Below are 22,717 nucleotides of genomic sequence, written 5' to 3' on the forward strand. Positions count from 1 at the left end.
ATTCTTTTAGTGGTCTGAGTTAGTAGCCCTAACATACTTTGAGAAAGCAAAGCCACAAATAGGAATGATAAAGTGTACAGGGCTGTGTCACATACATGAGAGTGCTATAACATGCTAGTTGTTTAAGAAAAGATTGAGGGGTTTTCTTTAAAATATAGTATTAAGTCTAGTTTAGGGCTTATATTAGTTTTATACTGTCCCCAATCTTTGTCACCAAAATGACAAGAAACAATGGTGGCAAGCTTTGGCAAACATGATCAGAGGGCCTTAAAGGGAGGAGAGCTGAGAGCTCATCTCGAACCCAAGCAATGCAAATCAACTTGCACAAACTTTGAACCCCCAAATTCGTAAGGAAGGTTTGGACAAATCACTCTTAACTTAGCCTGTTACAGGCTTGTTCTGAAGGGGCTTCCTGGAGAAAAGACAAAAGACAAATAAATAAATAATTATAATAAGTTTTATAAATAAGTATAAAACTTAAATGACTGGTGCATTTGTTAATTAAAAGGTGTCCTTTGAGGAAATTAGTTGTATTTTTATTTACATGTATAGTTCATGTAAGGAAAAATACGTGCTAAGAGAAAATTGGGAAACTTCAAAAATAACTTTAGAATCCCTTTCCTCATCCCACCCCGCCCAGCATGGGGACACATTTATTACTGTCCTTTTTCAACACTAAACATTAAACACCAAGATAATTTCATTGTTTCCAATTTTGTCGAGTTAAATCTACAGTTGTGAAGAACAGTTTCCTGCATCTCTCCAATCCCCAAACATCCATGTTCTTTAATACATGACATACATTAATTTTAAAAAGTTATTTCCCCCAAGAATAAACTACATATAAATTACAATTGGTGCTGACCACAGAGATATAAGAAACACACCAAAACAAGAATGCTTTTCATATACATATTTATATATATTTCATGTACAAAGTTACATTCTGAACCCCCAAGGATTCAATAATAAATACTGAAATAACTTCACTGCTATATGAGCATATCAGCTCACAGAAAAGAAGCCTCAAGTTTAAACAGACAGCAGGTTTAATGCTGCAGTATTCATCTCAAGGTTACAGAGGAAAGTAAAATTCAGCATAAAGTGTCTAGACAACATTTTCAAAAAGTTAATGACCATAAAATGTCTTAAAACATGTTTAAAAGATAGAGAAGTGTGCAGTAATGACATTGTTAGAGAGAAGTATTTAGTGTTCAATGTTTTGAAGTGCAAAACAAAGGTTGTTACAATATGGCATAACCCTGTTAAGAAAATAAAGTTAGCATCCACAAAGAAGTGTTTTTCACTCTGTCATTTTTTACAAACTTAGGATCTTTACAAAATCCTTTATGCACAGGGTAAACTGTAAGCGTGCCAAGTCAGTTTCAATCCTTTGGTAGCTTTCATAATACTCACATGGAAATAAATATTTAATTAAACATTATTTTCAGGACACCATGTTCTTTAGAACAGTTAGCATATTAGAAGATTATAAAACATTTTAGTTACTAAGGCAGCCTATGATAAAGTGTCTACACTCTGCCAGCTCTAACTGATCCAATGCAGGAAGACCTTGCAAGAAATGAACTAAATGGCAGAATACATAAACTTATTCTTATCTTTTACCATGCAAAACACATTTACCCAAACAAATCATGTGCTGCATTTTTTTGTGCTTGAAATGCTCTCTCAAACTATTAACAAAGCTGTTAACTATCAAGAGATTCATTCCTACTTCTGATTTTCAAACTATGATTACATGAAACATATGACACTCTCAAAACAGATTTGTTAGGCAATCGTTGGATGCTTGAAATTTAGCAAAAATTTTATCAGCTACAGTTTAGAAGTGTACTGGAATAGGGAGTGTATAAATTTAAGTGAAAGTGATCTTCTACATCCATCTTCTAAAACTGCAATTCTTTAGGGCACAGAATAAAGTTAAAAATGGAGGTCTAAAAAATGGTGCTATTCCCTCACTTGCACAAATACAAGTGTTGATCTCTCTGGTGGACTCATGTCTTTTCTGCCGTGAATGACAACTGCCCGTATGAGGACAGAACGGTGGCTTACCCATAGCATCTGGAAAGGCATTAAACATATCACACAGATGCATTTTTGTCTGACAGCAAGGAAACAGAGAAAAAGCTCACTAATGTTTTTAAAATGAAAACGGACAAAAATGAAAAACATACATGTGCATTTCATTTTTTTCCCCAAAAACTATTCTGCCACTCATGAAAAGCCAGGAGGATACTTCCAAAAACTCTCATCAAAGGTGCCTTGAAAGGCAAAGGGTGACAGGGTTAATGGAACTGGCTGTCTTTTGGACATCTAGAATTATGAACTGCATGAATGGCTGCTACTGCTCTGAGGGTAGGAGAAAATCTTAAGAATCTATCTTCTTTTGGCAAGGCTTGTGTGTACCTTTTAGGCACATCTGGTGAAGCTTTTACCATCTCACCTAAACATCTTCCCCAAATTGACTATTAAGCTTTCCTATGATGGAAAAGTATGAAAGGTGCAACACAAACATGAGTCTGGTATGGGTGCATATGAGTGCAGCAGGGGTACTTTCTGGGAAAACATCCATATCCTCTGAATCTTTCTTACAGTTTTTCATCAGTGTTCCTTTTGTTAAGTTTCCTAAACCCAGCTGAGCAGTTGAAATCTTTAAGTATATTGTGATCAGATCACTTTGGGCATATTTAAGGGCAAAAAATATATTACCAAGGTATTAAACATTCAACAATTCTCAATTATTTTTAACCACACATTTTGTGGTCAAAATACATACTTACCAGAATGCATTAGTTGTGTACAAAATAGGGTGCTTAAAAAGTATTTATACATATAAATCTATAACCAATAGATCTGAAGGGAATTTTATTAACTTTTCATCAGATGATTGTTTCTTCCATTAAAAAGCTGCCTAAATAAATATTTACACAATAGATCTCAGTTTAACATGATTTTAAAAAGTAATATGTATACATATATATATATATATATTAAATACATGTTTCCTTGACAGAAGACAAACTGCTCCTATTGCATAAAAATGTTTAGGCAGTTTTTCAAGACAATTCCTGGTTTTAAATGTTGGCATTTCAAATTTAGAAATTCTTCCATTCTGTCATGTAGATATTATCAACTCCCATCTAATGGGAAGAGCTAGAGTCTCTTAGTGGACATGAGCTGAGTGTTAATATTGTCACTCCTATTTTGTAACAAGGAAAACACTGAGAAGCTGTTTATCCTCTGAGTTACTAAAAATATAGCATTTAACTTAGTTTTATCATCAGTTGGGTAACTGAGTATCAAATGAGAATACTGAGCCCAAAACTTATTGTGGAAAGACAGAATAAGTTGCATGACAGTATCTTTCCAATTCCTCAGATTTACAGATGGACCACTCAGGTTTCATACAGTGGTGTTCATTCACTGAAATTAGTGACATCACTTTATTAAGTCCACCAAAGCAGCATACTACATAGTACTTCTTTCTTTTGAATGGCATTTGTAGGCTGCTAATATGGATTGAAAAATAATGTAATTTAAACTTAATTGAGGCTGTTTCCCATTCACTGTTACTGCTATTTTGCTCACCACTTAGAGTCCTTCTATATCCCATTGCAAGAACTGGATCCCCCAAGATCCAATAAATAGGGGCATGCAAAGTTAGCCCATCTTCTGTTCAAGGAGTACATAAGGAAGATGATTTGGTCTAAGAATGCCCTTTTGAGATTAAACTGGATGCTTTCAAGTTAGGTTAAGTAAGGAAACTGGGAAAACTATCCCCGCCCCCCAAATACCACATTTTTCATTTATTCAGGATAGCAGTACTGATTTTTGGTGCTATTAGCAACTAAGTAAGAAAAACTTCTGCAACTAAATGTCTGGTAAATTTTTAGCTCAAGGATCTCAATATAAACAAAGGTTCACAAGATTGGCAGGATTCAGAAATGAAAAAGCAAAGTCTTTTAACTCATTTTAACCATTGCTAGATGTGTTCATTTTATCTTGTATATTACATACATCTGATGTTTTTGAAATACTACCCAGAATATGACATTGCTGTTTTACTCTATAAATGTTATGCAAATGAATTCAAAATGGTTCAAAATATAAACTTAATGCATTGTAGAAAGTGGGAAAAAAAGAGTTCAGTTACAGATTGCAGCGGGGCCTATAAGGTGCATTTTGGAGACAAAATATGGCATTTATCTGTTTGGGAAGACCAATTTATTCTCGCTTTGTAACACTGATGCAGTAAAACAGCATGAGCTGGTTCCTGTGTTAAGGTTTGAGAGGTTTATGATATGAAGTCAAATGACAAAGGAACGTTCAAATCGTATGCAGTGAAACGGGTTCCACAGAAACAAAACAAAACCAAAGACATGCAAAAGCTTTTGCAGTCTCAAGCCATTTCCCACGGGAGCTTATTCACTGCCACACATAACTTGCCACACTATCAGGTGGCTCCTCTCGGCTTTGGCTACAGAAGGCTCAAGTGGTAACGCTTCTCCGAGGAGTTCAGATTCACCAACTTCATCACCTGAAAGCAAGAATATTTCAGTTAGTAGTACAGGCGGATTAGAAAGAATTACACGTCCCCCCCCCCCAAAAAAAAGAGCTGTTACACTTTATTACCAGTTTGAGATCAAGGGAAGATGGCTATCTATCATTCCAGAAGCCACTGAAAATGCAAAATTCTCAAAAGATACTGAACTGTGGGCTATGTATGTTAGAAGAAATGGCGTTCTGGCACTTCCCTTTCCTACAATAATACAGCTAAAGAACAGAAACAAGGTCAGCTGTGAAATAACATCAGAAGTTTCCCTTCAGCTAAAATGGATACTTGCTGGGAAGTATCTTGGCGGTAATCCATGCGACCATTCTGGAGAAAGTGCAATAGGTAAGATACAAACAATTCTAACCATCTCGATGGTTCAATACAACACATTTTTATAATAGGAAGAGGGAAGATCCAACTTCCAAATAATTGCAGGCTTGAATAACTGGGAATACTTTTGTCATAAGGTAGGAATGGAAACCCGTGGCCCTTGTGTTGCAGCTACAATCCCAGCTTTCCTCGCTGTTGGCCAACCTGACTGAACTCCTGGCGGTTGCAGCTGACTAGCATCTGGAGGTCCCCGGGTTCTCATCTTCATTTTAAAGTTGTATTAAGTAGAACTATGGAAAGGGAATGAGAAAGTAGACAACATAGGGGTCTCATCTTAAAGACAAAACCAGTATCTAGTTTGCATTACTATCACCCTCTAGCAGGAAACAGCACTATGTAATAGGATCTACATAAAGCAAGGTGTACCTATGCTAGTGGGGCTGGATCAGTTTTCAACGGCCACCTGAGTTTTATGGCACTAAATAAACTAGTTGGTTTGTTTATTAAATTTCTCTGCCGCCCATCTTGTACACAACGACTCTGGGCGGCTTACAAAGAATAAAAGTAAATATAAAAGCATACAAATATAAATATAAAATTCAAAATGGAAAATAAGATCTTATCCTGGCACCCTCACGGAGCCAAGCACCCCCATAAATAGCTGTTGCCCCTCCCATCCCAGTCAAGCTATGGGGCGTGATTATATTTGCCTCCTTTCGGTGGCATTTACTAGCCTGACAGGAACAGATATTTTTCCTTCCAAAAAAAGCAAATGTTTTCTGAAAATCTGGCCCGCCTACAAGGCCCAAGAAACGTATTTAATTTTCTGTTAATACAAAAAGAATTGGCATTTTAAAAAACCCTCAAATCAAGACACCCTTAAACCTAATTCAAATGCTACCTTATGGAGTATTATTTAATGGGCATGTCCTAAGTTAATCTATGATTAATTTAGATTACTTGATCTGTGATTCAAGATGGCGACCGGGAATCAATGCCAGCCGGCAAGCTAAGGGTACCGAGCTAAGGAAGGTGGTCAGTTGGACCCTGAGAAGACCCCAAAGATCCCTCCTCACTCCCTGCTTACCCTGTTTACTCCCTCTTACTAGGTGGGGTCATTTGGGGGTACCTTGACTCCTGGCACCCATGGCCAGAGTGAATAGCCAGCAGCCCGTGTTGAGCTGGGGAGGACCTTGGAGCAGCCTCATGGCAGGGGAAGGCCTTGGAGGGCCTCGCAGAGGACAGAGCAGCCTCGCAGCAGAGTGGTGGAGGTGGCCGGAACAGCCAGTGGCGCGGGGACTGGGGCAGCCTTAGAGCAGCCTCACAGTGGGGAAAGGCCTCGGAGGCCCTTGCAGGGGAGCAATAGAGGTACGCCAGGACAGCCAGTGGACTGAGGTGCACCAGGTCAACTAGCAGCGTGGGGACCGGTGGCCGTGGTGACCCAGGGAGGGCCTCAGAGAGCCTCAGAGCGGCCCCACGGAGGAGTGACGGAGGTGCAGCCAACCAAAACAACTAGTGGCTGGCAGTGAGCGGGAGAGGGCTTCAGGTGGCCTCGTGACGGAGGAGAGGGCCTTGGAGCAGCCTCGTAGCATGCCAGGATAATCAGCAGTGAATGGGGAAGGGCCTCGGAGGGCCTTAGAGCAGCCTCGCGGCGGAGGGCCTGGGAACGACCTTGTAGCGCGCCAGAACAATGTGGCAAACAAGAGGTGATTGAGCCCTCAAATGAAGGGTTTGGATGGGAAACAACAGGCTTCAGCTGAACCCTGGCAAGATGGAGTGGCTGTGGGTTGGGGCCTCCCAGGTATCCAGAAACTTACCATCTTTGGTTCTGGATGGGGTTGCAATGGCCCCAGACAGACCAAGTGCAGAACCTGGGGGTTCTCCTGGACTCACAACTCCTGCTCGATGAGCAGGTAGCAGTCATGGCCAGGGGAGCCTTTGCACAACTTTGTGTTATGCGCCAGCTACGCCCTTTCCTGGATCAGGAGTCCCTTTGAACGGTCACTCATGCCCTGGTCATCTCCCACATAGACTACTGCAATACCCTCTACATGAGGCTACCCTTGAAGAGTATCCGGAAGCTACAGCTGGTGCAAAGTGTGGCCACGCAAGCAGTTTTGGGAGCCCCTAGGAAGGCACATATAACATTGTTGCTGCGCAAGCTGCATTGGGTGCTGGTTTGCTTCCGGGTCCAATTCAAGGTGTTGGCTATCACCTTTAAAGCCCTACGTGGCATGGGTTCAGGTTACCTGAGGGACTGCCTCACCCCAGTTACATCGACTTGTCCCACCCAGTCAGGCAGAAAGGGCATGTTACGGACCCTGTCCATGAAGTATTGCCAATTGGCAGGGTCCAGGAAGAGGGCCTTCTCTGCCATAGCACTTGCCCTTTGGAACAAGCTACCCCCGAGGGTAAGATAGGCCCCCACTCTCCCAGCCTTTCAGAAGGAAGTAAAAACATGGCTATGCCATCTGGCCTGGGATGGGAGAGGGGACAGCTATTCATGAGGGTGGTTGGACCTGTGAGGGTGTCAAGGTTAAGATCTTCCCATCTTGAATTTTATATTTTATATTTTGTACTTGTATTTATGATTTTATGTATTTATACTGAATTGCCACCATTTTTATTATTTGTAAGCCACCCAGAGTCATCGTGCATGAGATGGGTGGCAAAGAAATTTAATAAATAAATAACATAAATAAATAGTAAAAAATATTTGGAAAGTTGAAGTTCTTACCCATCCTGAAGTCAATGTACCCTTCTCCTCCACTTATCACCAGTACTGATTTTAAAGGAGTCTGGCCATTAGGTTCCTGTGCAGAAACATTAGTTCTTTCACCAGATAATTCTGAGCCTCCTCCCACTTGGGGACAAATCACCTGACCTAGATGTGAACAAAGTGTATATATTACCTTTTTGTAGAACTGTTTAGGAATATAAAGCTCTGCCAAAGTTATTGAATGGGTCCTTGCAAAAGAGAGCTTTAATGTACTTCCCCCAAAACTCCTCACAATACAAAAAGCAGAAAAAGGAATGAATTTTCTCCATTTCACTTTCCAAAGCTGCTTGGCTTTTGTAGCTGGAAAGAAAATTTACCACCATTTTTGATGAACAGATCACAAGAACAGTGACAACAGACTGCACACTAACTATGAGGGCTGTACTCAGCATTCTCAATCAACGAACAGAATGGCCTATCCTGGGAATTAGATTAAATTCCCCCTGTTGAGTGCCCTCAAATTTGTGTTTGAAGGTTGGGGAACTCTTCAGAACAGACCCGAGTGCACAAAAAGGGGCAGGAGTGAGGAATCAAGGAAAACCTGTATCTTGTCTGTGGAAATTGGCTCTCATAGCCTTCAAATAGCAAAAAGTCCAAAGTGCTGCTAAACTGCAAATAGCAAGGGAAATACTAGTTTTGAGGTCTGACTGAAACAGTATTTTCCAACCAGATTCAACCCAGTCAATCCACGCATCCCAGGAGAAACTGCTATAGACTTCACATTTTCACAAGAGCTGAACCGTTAGGCACTGTTTCTTAGTTGGTGTGTAAGGGTTCTTTGCTTTCCAAGGACTGGACACACCACAGCATAGCAGATCTGTACGCAATGCTTTATTGTGGCATATACCTTCACCAACAACAGGCTATTGCTCTGGGTTAACTCGACCCTTCTAGGCCTTGCAAGTTGATGTTGCCACAAAAATATGTCTTTAATACTCAGTCCTTAAAGCAAACGAAAGTCTCAAAGTCTGTGAAGTGGAATACAACCTTTGCCTCCCTCCAAAAGTTCTTGCACTGGTTGGGATGAAGTGCTGCCTCAGTGTGGTTGCTCCTTTCCTGCTTGCTGCCAAGCTTCCAGGCCAAGCTCCAAGCTCTGCTGTTAAGCAGTGTTGCTTCTGAGCACTCCAGCTGAGCTCCCAAGCCAAGCTCCAGGCAGGAATCCCACCAGGATATACTACTTACTGTAGCTTGTGGTCCTGGCAACTGACTGATAGCCCTCTTGCCTGCCTGTAACAGTTGTCAGTCTCCAAAGGTCACCTCCCGCTTCCCTGTCTGCTTGCCATTTCCTTATCTCCTCTTCTCCTGCACGCCCACACACACTCTGTCTTAGCGTTTGCTTTTGTAAGCTGAGGGTCTGGGTGGGGTGAGGCTGCCTCTGGACCTTGGCATGTCCTTGAAAATGCCAGGTTGTGGCTCCATTAGCCAGGCAGCTGGAACACCGGTGTGGATTCTTGTAAGTAAATTGTGAGTGCATGCATGCACCCATCTCTCAAGTTTACAACCGTTTGGAAAAAAGCATGAGTTGTGCTGAGCCATGGGGAAGTGGGGGCGAGGAGCGTTTCTGCATGGCTGCCGCTGCTTTTCCCAAGCATGGACAGCAATTCCAGCTACACTTCCTCACATGGTGGCCGGCATTATGAAGCAGTCTCCCCTTGGAGATTTAACTGGTCCCTACATTGCTGACCTTCTGCAAGCTTCTAAACCTGAATTATGTTAGAAAGCCTTTGGAGACTAAGATGATGCTATTAGGTTGCACAGTGGATGGATTTGTGTTCCATTTGATTTGCATTCTTAGTAATTTTTAACTCTGCACCATGGAAGTTTAACTGTATTGCCTTTAAGACTGCACCGTGAACCACTCTCAGGCACAAAAGGCAGGCAGGCAGGCTATCAGCTCTCATCCTGCTAAGATAGGCAGGGTATCTCTGCCAGAGTAATATAAGCTACCTGAATTAGATTTAATGAAATGGAAATCATGCTGTGAATGCCAGCTTTCAGGCTGCTACAACACTGTTTGACTGAGATTTATGCCTATTGTGATTAAAAGTATTTCTTACTGCATTAACACAACTCTAGGAATGTAGGCTGTATACACAGTTAAAATTAAAACTGTGGCAGTGGTGTGAAAAAGAGGAGATTCAGCAAAATGGATGAGTAAGTATCTTAAGGTTATCCTAACACATGGGGTAATAGTAATAGCACAAGTCCACAGAAGAATCAGTGGTCTTTTGAACAGCAGTTTGATAGTCCAAATAGCGCAGCAACAGCAGCAGCAAACTCTCTTTGTGTTGAATCAATTGCCTCCTATAAGTGAACAAAACATAAACTGAAAATTTTGTCCATGTTTTAATAACTTTTTGCCTATGTTCCAGTAATCCTCTCCTTGCTGGTCCTTCCACTGATTCGAAGTTTCTATGCTAAATATTCTGTCTCACCATGACAACATACTTCCCAATCTTCTAGAATTTCCATACACTGTTACTCTGAGGCTGGTTCACATACTACTAGCTGAGTGCATTGTGTGAACCCACATGTTTAACTTACGATATGTGCCTTGATAACCCAGAATGTTTGGTTAATTCAGCAAACTATGCTTAACACCTGACTAGGATGATACGTAAACACAGCCTAAGCATCAGGTTGAAATTTAATTCATATTCAAAGTCCCTTACATCTTTTACAATTTTGTGTCAGTTTCCCACTCTGCCACAATTCTTTTTACTTCTTCCTGATACTGAAGTCCCTAATGGCCCCTCATCTTGTCAGTCTTCATCACTGATGGTGCTACTTATAATTGAACAGGCAGTGTCTTGCAGACAGACAAGGGCAAATTCATCCTTTTTCTGGTATCAATTCTTCATGCATCTCTGATTATTCTACTAAAGTTCAAGGCAAGTTGTCATGTGCCATGACAATTGTGGGAGGAAAGGACTCAGGACACCCTGATCCTTGCATGGAAGTCTGGATGGGGGTTTAAGCTTGCACGTGCTTTCCCTCCAGTCTGAGAACGCTTCAGAAAAAGCCATCCCTAAAACACCCAAGACAGCCTGTTTATACTTGAGTATTGTGTGACTTTCCCCTAACTGCACGGCTGCTGTCCCAAACTCTTCTCCCACCTGCATCTCCTACCTGTAACAAAGAGCTTGCTGACTTTTTTTGAGTGTGCCACACACTGCTGGTTCCAACATCTCATCTGAAGCAACAGTCCAAAATTAGAAGTGAACATTCCCTCTGGATGAACCAAGAAAGAAAGCATGGAAAACCGATGGTTCTATAAAGAAATTCCTCTTCTGAAACCTTTGCGAGTGGGAGCAGCAGTGTGCACCAATTTCTCCTCAATGGATGGGCAGTAGAAGGCCTTTATGATGGATTCCAGCGGAAACTCTCCCCTCGTTAAATGAAACGCTGAAGGGCAGAATGACACACAAGGCTTACCAGGTACTGCGACAAAGAACTTAACAGCATCACGATGCCCATGGAAACAAAGCTGTGCATGTGCCATTGAACAATATGGAATGAAGGTTCCAGGGGTCACTTTGTCACTGTTTTCATCTCCATACACACGTATTACGTTGCCAGGACGGCTGCCAGAGCCTGCTACCGCTTTGTTAGCTACAACGAGAGAAATAAAACATTTTCCTGTGAAATGGCAAGTTGGAAAAAATGATTTAAGGAACCTTGTGGTATCCAATCTAGAAGCTAAAGCAAACTCAGATAAATAAAATAGAAAGGGCAACAAAATGCCAATTCAAGGCAAAGCTAGAAAGAAATAAAAGACAGCATGCTTAGTTATTGGAAGTACCTCAAGGGGGAAAAAATGGAGTAGCTTGCTAGCCGAGCATAACTGCACATTTTTGTTATTTTAAAAATCTATGTGCAGTATAAACAATGCCAAATGGGGTTGTTTTAATACACCAAAACAACCGCCTAAGTATATCAATGACATACCAAAATATTCAATAAAATCCTTTCTGTATTTTAGACGAGGAATTCTTAGGGTAGCCATGCTAATCTGTTGTAGCAAACATCATAGTGTGCGGTGGCACCTTTAAAGCAGTGTTTCTCAACTTGGACAACTTTAAGATGTGCAGACTTCAACTTGCTGAATTCCCCAGCCAGCCATGCTGGCTGGAGAATTCTGGGAGTTGAAGTCCACATATCTTCAAGTTGAAGAGGCTGGGAAACACTGGTGCAAATGGCTGGAGAGTTGAGAAAGGGCCAAGGCTGAGAAACACTGCTTTAAACTAAATACATTTACTGTAATATGTTTCCATGAATAAACACAGCCTGCCTTTAAAGTGCTACAGAACTTTTAAAAAGAAGTTTTCCTTGGAAGTTACAAACCTTGGACCTCTTAAAGCCAACAGTACAATTATAGGGGATGAGGAAGAGATAATAAAATGTTGTTGGCTAGTTTGTGGGACTCCTTTTTCAAGTACTATATTCCACTGCCAAAAGCAATTTTTTAACCTTACAATTTCTGCCCTTTTTTTCATGCTAGACACACAGAACTATCTCCATTTTGAACAGTGCTAGAAGAGGAAAAGAAATGTGGTATGCAACAAAAGAAAAATGGTGTGGATTAATGACAGCTACAAGGTTACGGTGTCAGAAATGATGCTGGAAGGAAAACAAGAAGCCAGCATGAGAAGTTCAGCTGCAACAAAATACGAGGGCACTAAACTGTTGAGTAGGATTGGTGGTCATTCAGCAAACATAAAATACTGCAATGCAGGTAACTGCAAGTGGAAATACAGCTTAGGAACAAAGGGGAGGGGGTGAATTTTAGAGAAGTGGGAACAGCCTTCAAGGGGCTATTAGAGAAGCCTGAGAATATGGGGGGGGGGGGGTTGGTTGGTTTGGGATCAGCACTTACCCCTCAGCCCCAGTAAACGTCCCTGGTGGAGGATTACAGCTAAAGTAAGAAAGGAGGAGAGGGGAAAATGGATAGGTGTGACAGCAAAGGAGAAGGATTAATCAGAACCCAGAGTTTGTGTTCTGCTACTTGAAAAGAGCTTCATACGTGAGCTCTTACCTAGCAAAAGTACAGTAAGATTACTATAACACACACATTTCTTGTAGGAAGAGTATAGGCAAAACAAATAACGAATTATTATTACTGTTGTTATTGCCACAGCTACTTGCTGCCTGACTAATTGTGCTTCCCCTTTCTCTCCTTCTTTTTGAATAGATATTAAGACAGAGGTGCCAGGGCCAAATGCAGCTCCCCCCCAAAAAAAATTTGGGCACGGCCCCAGAGATCTTTAAAAGATGTTACCAAATTGACCGTGTTAACATGATAGAAAAGGGAAAATATTAGGTACATGACTAGAGAATGTTATTTAATTTTTATTTAAAATGTAGTTGAAAGGAAATTAGATGGTGTTTTTATTCTGGCCACACCTACTATTGTCTGGATAGCACATCCATTGAAAGCCAAATGTGTCCCTTGGGTGAAAAAAGCTTTGCGTGACCCTTGACCCCCCACCCCCCTGCAAGATGATAAAAGCTGTCAACTTCTCTGGGGGTGGGGACAATCCATCTGCCTAGATCAGTGTTTCTCAACCTCGGCCACTTTAAGACGTGTGGACTTCAATTCCCAGAATTCCCCAGCCAGCATGGCTGGCTGGGGAATTCTGGGAGTTGAAGTCCACACATCTTAAAGTGGCCGAGGTTGAGAAATACTGACCTAGATAGTGAGCATTATCTGTCAAATGTTAATTGGTCTGCTGGCAAGCAGGATCCAGAGTATCCAGCTTGTTTGAAGTCTGCTATTATGCAACCAGCAGCAGAAAGATAGCTTCTTAGAGAGATAAGTACTTACCTGGTTGTATACTGTTCCACCAGCCATTTCCAAGACAATAAGGATAATGTCACAGACATCAACCTCACAGCACCTCCTATAGGAGGCTACTAACAGCTTGTGCCTTATGGAAAACTGGTGGAAAATAGTTACTTAGCCATTTCTTCAGATTACAAGCCATTTCTAAAGAGCCTAGTAAGAAGTACACACAAACCCCAATGTGAAGAATTCCTTTTTTATTTATGGTGAATTTGAAAAAGATTTTTCACCATTTAAAAATGTGAATTATTTGAAGTATTTCTGTTTATTGAAGACACGTAAGCCAAACCAGACATTTAATGGATGGTCAATGTAATGGTACAGCATGGAAAACAGTGCGCATGGTACTCAAGCAATTAATATGAAAAAAGTTCATTATTTATTTTTAAGAAGTAATTATATTTACTATATAGCAACATTCTGTAATGACCTATTCCACCATGCTCTCTATATCGCAGAAGAGACTAGAAACACTTGTTAATTGATTCTAGTAGTAACAAATCGGTACTTTTCCCAATGTGGAAACCCTAAACAGAAAAATATGGACTTTTTTCTTATTTAATTGCAGAAAACTAACAATTAAATAAAATAGCATTTCATAACTGCATGTATACCAGACAAGCATTAAGAAAAAAATAAAAATTAATGTAAAACAATTAAAATTAAGCTGCTCTTAGCACTTATGCTCAGAACAAAAGCTATCACACTCCCCTATTTTTTCAGCTGCTTTATGGGGTTGGAAGAGCAACAGAGGAGAAAGAAGACAGCTGCAAAGTCTATCAAACTAAAAAGAAGAGTAGGAAACAAAGCAACATTAAAGCAGCGGGCTAGAGAAGAGAGGTTGTGGAAAGAAATTGAACTGGAACAAAGTTGTTAAATAAGTGTCCCCTATAACCATTTTTTTTAAAAAAAAATCCATTCAATTGCGTCCGATTCTCGGAGGCTGCCTGAATGAGTCCCTGCAGTTTTCTTGGCAAGGTTTTTCAGAAGTGGTTTGCCATTGTCTCCTTCCTAGGGCTGAGAGAAAGTGACTGGTGTAGACCCTTAACCTCTACACCAAACTGGTTCTTATATAACCATTATAACCATTTATTTGTAAATTTAAAATATTATTTGTAAAAAACAAACCCTCTAATATATTTAATCTTAACATATTTAACATCATATCTTTTAAGACAAGTTTAATACAAATTCTTCCAGAATTGAACATCATGACTCTTGATTATCAAATCAATGGAGTAGGACTAAGGTCCTACACAAATTTTACCTAGAACAAGGCCACATTTCAGCATGTCTTATTCTTCTGTGTTAGTATGCAGAAAACTGGGTTGCAAGACCTTACACTCTCATAAGCAAAATTCATGATTTTCCTCCCAGTTCAACATTCTTGTACTCTAAAACTACATGAATTTCTGCCCCACCATCAAGTCCTTACCAAGACTGCCTCAGTTTTAGTGAGTTATGCTGCCAGCCAGAGAAGAAATTGAAAAATCCCTGTAGGGTCCCAACTGATAGATTTGCTGCAGTTTACATGATGCTCCAATTTGAAGATACTGAGAGGCTTACAAAATAGATTGGACCTCATTCTGAGCATAGTTGAAGAACACTGAATTTGTGTCTGTATTTCATATTTGGTATAAAATTGCTGGCACTCTTGGATACCCCACTGATTCTTATAAACTTACTTTCTGTTAATGGTATTGAGATGATGACTCCATTTCCTGTCCCAACCCATAAACGATTGCAAGATACCATAAGAGCTGTGATTCTCACAAATGAAAATCCCAGTTTTCCTGTACCTGAAAGAAGTATGCAGCATTCATTAAAACATAAAAAAGACAATTCTTCAGAGAAGATCTATATGTTTATAGCTAACAAAATAGCTTTGGAAACTCTTTAAATAACAAAGAATTCCAAACCAGTTATTTGGCTGCTATTTTGAAAATAGAAGACTTGCATTCACACAAAGGACAGAGATCCAAAAGGATCTCCCACTGACCCTAATTTTTTCTTCAATCTGCCAGTCCTAGCACCACCTCCAATGCTGTTCAAGGATCCCCTGATCCTTCAGAGTATCTTCCAGGGGACAGCATGAAGTGCAGCAAGAAATCAAATGTGGCAAGCTCCAATGCAGTTATACAACTCAGCAGAGCCTTTCCCAACCTGCCCTGTTTCTGACCTGTTAGGACGACAACAGCTATGCTGGCTCAGAATACTGTATAAGTGTTATAAGTACTGTAGCTAAGTACTCTAGAGTGCATTTTACAGATGCTGCAGTTGCTAGGATTACATAATATCTGTTGGGCATGTGCACACATGTACTTGCATACATATGCCTGTAAACACACACATACTATAGTAATAAACTGTTTTGCAATAAATCTTTTTTCCTCAACCCATTGTCAACATGTACAATGTATACTGTTAGACATCAAATAAAATTATATTTTCCTTTTCCAATGAAAACATCCAGATTTCCCATTCCTCTGTTCTTTCAATGAGAATATTTCTTCATCTCAAAAAGATAAAGGTTTCTTTTATTTCTTGAGATGATGTTGTTGTCAGTGGCCCGCCTAGTATTATTTCTGTGTGGAAAATGTTTATCCATAATTGTAGGATACTTCTTAAAATATTTAAAACATTGTCTGCCCAAGGAATTTGCTTCATCCAAAAACAAAAAACTCCAAGGCCAGGGACTTACCTAGCATTTTGCTTACATAAGGCTCAATGTCGACATCTTGTAGGTGCTGGTAAGTGTGCGCATGGTAAAGACGGAGGGTTGAATCTAAACGAATGGACACCCACACTCCATCTCCCACCCAAGCCAGCTGTCTCACTTGGCTCTCTTTCCTTGGGTGTGCATCAAATGATTTCTAAGAGAAAATTATGGCTCAGCTGAGACTTCAGAACAGAACACTTCTCCACACTATTTACCCTTTATAATACATGCAAGTGTCTAAGAGTCTTCATTAAGTAACAACACGATTGTATACATTTTTTCTCCCTCTCTATATTGTGAAAAGACTGACAATACAAATCTTTCCCTCCCTTGATTAGGATCTATTGTTAGTTATCTCCCAAGTTCTGAAAATGCTATTTTTAAAATGTTCACGCTAATGTCTCATTTTGTTCCATCTGTTTGGCCTTCAGTGATATTCTCTCTATACGGTATATATTCATTTCCTTTTAAACTTCCCTTTTTCTATGTTAGTTCTCATTCAGTGCTCTCCCCTAACTCATCATGATGGGATCAAAGGGCTTATAATAAGCAAAGCTGACTGCATTATGGGGAGGAGCAATGGAGTTTTGCTATCCTTAAAGTAGCAGGCTCATAACCAGGATCCAACACATTATTTCCAGTTCCTATTCAATATACTGCCCAGATCACTGTTCTATGTTTATTGCTCCTCATGACAGACCCAAATCTTCCTTTACATTTAAGCAGGGAGGTGGGTGACATACATCAATGTGGAAGGTACTGAAAAGTAGAGGAGAAAACCAGATCCCTGGCTCCAAAAAAATTACCACCTCATGTTGGAGATAAGAGAAACAAGAAACAGGAGTAAATAAGGAAATGCTAATTGACTGCTTTCGTTTCATACCTTTATGTTTTGTCCAATTACAAAGCAGGCACTGTTATACCATGAGAAAGTATCCATAGTTGGGTTTTGAAAAGGAATGTAAGAAACCTGCCTCCAAGCAGATATTCTGAGGGGCAGCAAAACTATTTTAAGTGAGCAGAAGACCTTTGGATACTGAGCAGCAGTGAAACTGAAGGTATGAGGCCTATGGACAGGGGTGTACTGAGGTTTAAGGAACAGATATGGACAAGGAACCTCTTCTACACCTGGAACAGAATACAAGCCAGTGCAAATACTGGAGGAGGAACATGGCATTTCCCAAACTAGCACTGAAAGACCGTTTTACTGAATAGGCTGCATGAATATTTAAGGAGTTAATCAAGACCTCCTAGTTTCAAGCAAGACAATGGCTGTTTATAGTGGCTGGCAGTGTTTTTTCTCGGTTCTATGGCTTAAACAGCAGAGAGAACAGACACCAATCCAGTTTGAGGAATTGCTTTGTTTTCACTTGCCTCTATTTTCATTGCTTTCGGCTGAACCACATAGATTTTATTTCTGTAGCCACACCAGACTTTATCATGCACCACAGTCATACATCGGATTGAATGATGAGGTCGGCCAAGATCTAAGAGATGATAATTTGTCAAATCCCACTGCCCATCTACAAAGAAAAGAACAGTTAAGGGAGTCAGAAAAACTGATTTACAAAAGTGTACATGAATATGTATTATATACTAGTATACTTCTTTTTAATTCTTAATACTTTTAAATACAACTGTAGTCTAAAATCACAGAATTGGTGAATTAGATGATGGCAACAGTTATCCAGCCCAACTCCTTGCCCGTGGAGGAAATCAGTCATCATATCTCCTTATTTTTGTAGCACTGTAAAATCCGGTAACTATAGAAAGGAGTGGCTCAGGGCTTGGTTCTCTCCCCTAAACTGTGTAATATCTATATGAAGCCAGTGGGAGGGGTCTTCCCCAGTTCAGGGCGGGGTATCCTCAATGTGCAGATGATACCCAACTATACATCTTCCCCCCGGGCCAAATGGAGGGTGCAAGAGAAATCCTGACCCACTGTTTTGGGTCTTTCAGAGCCTGAATGGGGAGGAATAGACACAGGATCAATTCCAATCAAGACAGAGTGACTATTCATTCACAAGATTATTGATTCTGGGATTTTACCATCTTTGACTCTTGTCAGGGTCCCTGGGGGATCCTCTTGGACACGCTGCTCCTCCTGGAATAGCAGGTGGAAGCCATGGCCAGGAGGGAGTTTACCTGGCTTAGGCTAGTGTGCCAACTGCAGCCTTAACTAGAACAAGGAGCACTTAATAGTGACTCATGCTCTTGTCATCTCTTGTATGGCTTACTGTCGTTTGCTTCATATCAAGCTACCACCGAAAACTTCAGCTGGTACAAAGTGCAATGACTCATATGCGTACTAGACATTCTCATTGCTGGCATGACCACCACTGCTGTTAGAGCTGCACTTGCTACTGATGTGTTTCCAAGTACAATCCAAGACGTTGGTTATCACTTACAAAGTCCTACAAAACTCAGGACCTTGGTGTTGAGAGGTGTGATGTGGGGGCAAAAGTAGGGAGTCTCTGTGGAGGCTCCTACCCTCTAGAACACTTTGCCCCCACAAACACACCCCAAGGGTAGTTCCCACTCTTATGGCTTTCCAGAAGCTCATGAAAAGTTCGCTGTTCCTGAAGACTTGAGATTGGAGTGCTGTAGAGCTTCCAGTGCCGAGAATGCTACATCAATTATAATCTTTGAAACTGCATTTTTATTGTATATTATTGTTATTATTGTATGGGGGGATCGGGGGCTGTTGTTTTTTATATACCACTTAGAGCCACAATGATTGAATTGGTTTATATATTCATAAATAAATATGCACTGAATGAAGTACTGAGTGAAACATTATTGGTCAGCAGTACTCCAAGAATTACAAATAGCCCATTGAGCAGATCACCTCTGAAGATATAAAAGGTTTCCAATGCATAAACCTTTCAGAACCAGATTAATAATGTAAAACACATGACAGTTCAATATATTGGAGCAAGGCACTTACCAACTCCTCTATGAAATATTGCTAAGGTCCCATCAGCTAGTGCGACTAGTACTATTCCTTTTACGTGTCTAAATAAAAGAAAAGGGCAGAAGTTATACTTATTACAGCTAACAGTAGTAAACCGATATGCTCATTAATTCTACTCAACAGTTCATAGACACATACACAGATGCATCCAAGCCTCCTCCCTTAAATGGTAGAAGACCCCATGCTGTAAGAATCCATAATGCATACCACCTGTAAAAGAGACATGGGCACTGAGGGAGGAGGGCGTCTATTAAAGTTATCGTATCAACAACTGGCTAATATAGTGAATCAGATGTACTTAGAGTGCCTTTAAGTTCTTAAAGCATTTTTATTGGCCAAACGTAGGAGAACTTCAATCCAGTATTTCAAAACGAGAATCCACTGAAAATTTCCCGTTTTCACATCTAATATGTTTGACCACTAACAAAGTTTTCACAATCTACATTTTGCACTAAGCAGGTTATTGGTGGGCGACCTGTGGCAGGAAATTGTAATATTAATGGAAGGGGGAAACTGTAGGGATGAGATAAGGAAAAGAATTCGGTACAAGCAAGCATGCAGTATATATGAAAAGTGCACATAAATAGGTGAGCGCAGCAGCCTTTACAATAGAACATTTGCTCAACCAGGAAGGAGACTTAAATAAACCTAAAATGTCTATGTACAATGTAGGATCATTCAACACACGTGGGAAAATGGATCTCTCCCGACATCCTATCAGAAAATATGGTTGAGTATTTTCACCTGTTTCTTTAATAGGCATCATCGTCCGACAATTAATGTAACAAGGATTGCTCCTTATTAACAGATTCATGATCAAAAGCAATTCTCTTTGTGACTTAATACCCCCTCAATATTCTTTTTCTCAAAAATAAAAGTATAAGCACTTCAACAGAAATGAATACTGTACTCTAAAAGTAATCTTCACTCTGCAGGAATTAATTCTAAATTAGGGAAGTACAAATTCATTTGTAACTACTTACACTATACTGAGTATTGAATCTTTAAGTTTAATTGCATGAACACATTTTCTCCACTGAGCCACTGAAGAATGAACATATAAACTGCAACAAGAAAATTAAAATAAGTTAGAAATCCAATATCCCCGCATTCATGTTAGCAATTAATAGCAGTATCATTTAGAACTGGTAGCTTTAAAAATTGCAATAGGAAAATACAGGCTTGACACAAACGCATCTAACTCTCTTTGCTGATGCTTCTTCAGGTGTTTTGGCTTACTCCCAAACATATCCTGATAATGTTACAAGTCCTCATTGTCAGAGATTAGACAGGTGACACCCAGAAAGAAGAAGGACTACTTATGGGATACTCTTCCCAGGAAGATTCAAATAGCTCCCAGCTTTTTATCTTCTTGTTGCTAGATAAAACTGACAGAAGCTTTTTTATTCTGTAGATCCAAAATGTATATACTGTTTTCAAATTTGTTATGTAATTATTGTTTGTAACTGTTTTTACTACGTAAGAAATGAATAAAAAGAGTAAAAGAATAAAATATAAAAATATAAAAATAGGGATCCCCACAGTGGGATTGGCTAGAATTAGGAGAGCAGCTGGTAACATGGAAATTATTCTGAGGATTGATGCTCCTGTACCAAGGGTTGGACATTTAAACTTAACATTTTGGATGGGATTTTAGCATTTTCAGCAATAAGAGCTTCTAAGAAGAAAGCTGCCCTAGCAACTTGTATATGAGGTGATGTAAAAGTAGGATTGTAATTTTATAAATAAAGCAAAGTGGTAGCTGCAAATTTTGCAATATTTGCCAAGGGAAGAATGCACCCTCTGGGTAATTCTGATGGCTTCTGTGCTCTAGAGGTAGTTTAAATCAGAAAGGAAAACAGAAAAGGCATTTTTCTAGTAGAGCTTACATTTAGAAAACGTACTTCTAGGCATCTAGTGCACAAACCTCTTGGTATTGGTTACAGGCTTGGCTTTAAAGACGCTTTCCCCAATATGGAGCCTTTAGATGTCTTGGGGCTGCAGTGGTAGGTTTTTATAAAGACTCTGCTTACAGGAACCACGGCTCCCAATCTGCTGGTGATGCTTCAATATGACCACAGTGCTGGCCTGACCAAGGCAGTGATCAACATACACGAACAGCCTCTGCCTAATCCACAGTTCAACCCAATTGTATACTGTGCATGCATGTCCCTATTCTGCCCAACACAGTTTGTTTACTCCTTAATCAAGAAAGACTGCCATGTTCTTTTTTAATTTGTAGGTCTGGAAGTGTCATATTTTCTCAGCCACATTTTTTTATCCACGACTCAGAAGCAAAGGGAAGAAGAAAGATACTTTTCTTTTAAAAAAATGGAAAATTGTTAAAGGTAATGTATTAAAAGAGGGGACCTGAAGAAGCTAGCTCTGTTCTAAGCAAAAAAAAAAAAAAAACAGGGAAGGACTTGGGATGAGTCCTACAACAAGAAATCTATCACTGAAATTGACAGGAGGTGATGATCTTTCCTGGCTGACTTCTCCACATCAGAACACTGTGCTATTCCATGCTTTTTTTTTCTCAATAAAAACCATAGCATAAATAGTAACACTTATCTAAATCTTATTTCTAAATATCAGCTTTAATTAGCTGAGTCTCACATCACAAGCAAGCCAATGAATGACTACGGATGAGCCCCAATTAGTATTCATTAACTGAAAATCTCATCTGGAATTAGAATTTGCATCAAATACTTAAAAAGAGGTATTTAGCAATGGTACTAAACTTCAAATTCAAAATGTTTCAAGGTCAAAACATCTGGCAATACCATCCATTCTGTGCTCCCAGCCACATAGTAGGTAAAAGGCTACTCATTTTTTGCGCTTCTTCTCTCACAAGATCCTGCTCATTGGGTAATTCAGCAACATCTTTATACAACTCTGATTCATTGCTGAAAATGGAAGAAAAAGTCAAATAGTTAAAAAGTATGAAAAAAGACAACTGGAATCTAAAACAACTGTACAGCAGATTAAGACAAGTGCTTGTGTTTTGAGGCAATTAACTCTATGAAGAGTTTTGAAAATTCTCATAAAACTGTATGGTTTTTAAACCAGGGGTCTTTTCTTTTCCTCTATCATCATAAAACAGCTACATTAGCCATCAACAAAATTTGATAAAGGGACTACACTTAAAGACACTAGCAGTTGATGATAAATCAAGTATTGCTTTCAGCCCTAAAATCCCAGAACTGCCACCAACTTCTATTTATTTCAACATCTTTCTGAGTAAATGTAATCTGTAATGTAGAATGGGAAAGCCAGAAGTGAATGCCAGTTTGCTATTTTCTTAGTCCAAAATATCTCCCAAAGCAACTGAGATATTTTCCCAAAGCAACTGGGAAAGGAGATCTTCCATCTACCCACTATTCAACTCCCTACAAAGGAGTAAGTTATTGCAGTTAAAGGTATACATTATGCAAGGGAAAAGGAAGAGGCTGAAAATGGTATGTTTTTCTCCCTACCTTACAACTTTGAGCTGGGCC

At 39.8% G+C, this 22,717-nt stretch overlaps 1 protein-coding gene across 3 annotated transcripts in view; it reads right to left on the reverse strand.

Moving 5' to 3' along the window:
* Positions 1-898: 898 nt before the first annotated feature.
* Positions 899-22,717, reverse strand: part of SPAG9 (sperm associated antigen 9) — a 92,842-nt gene continuing 71,023 nt past the window's right edge. For 2 of the 3 annotated variants that reach the window (XM_063293250.1, XM_063293252.1), the window contains 10 exons: positions 22,004-22,126; positions 20,204-20,284; positions 19,194-19,261; positions 17,621-17,769; positions 16,229-16,400; positions 15,213-15,326; positions 12,562-12,600; positions 11,121-11,297; positions 7,644-7,790; positions 899-4,558 (listed from right to left, as the gene is read on the reverse strand). In XM_063293250.1, coding sequence (XP_063149320.1) covers positions 4,443-4,558; positions 7,644-7,790; positions 11,121-11,297; positions 12,562-12,600; positions 15,213-15,326; positions 16,229-16,400; positions 17,621-17,769; positions 19,194-19,261; positions 20,204-20,284; positions 22,004-22,126 — 1,186 coding nt within the window. In that variant the 3' untranslated portion in view covers positions 899-4,442. The remainder of the gene's footprint in view (positions 4,559-7,643; positions 7,791-11,120; positions 11,298-12,561; positions 12,601-15,212; positions 15,327-16,228; positions 16,401-17,620; positions 17,770-19,193; positions 19,262-20,203; positions 20,285-22,003; positions 22,127-22,717) is intronic. The other variant, XM_063293251.1, reaches the window with a different exon arrangement.

Source organism: Candoia aspera, chromosome 2, assembly GCF_035149785.1.
Source record: "Candoia aspera isolate rCanAsp1 chromosome 2, rCanAsp1.hap2, whole genome shotgun sequence".
Taxonomy (NCBI): domain Eukaryota; kingdom Metazoa; phylum Chordata; class Lepidosauria; order Squamata; family Boidae; genus Candoia; species Candoia aspera.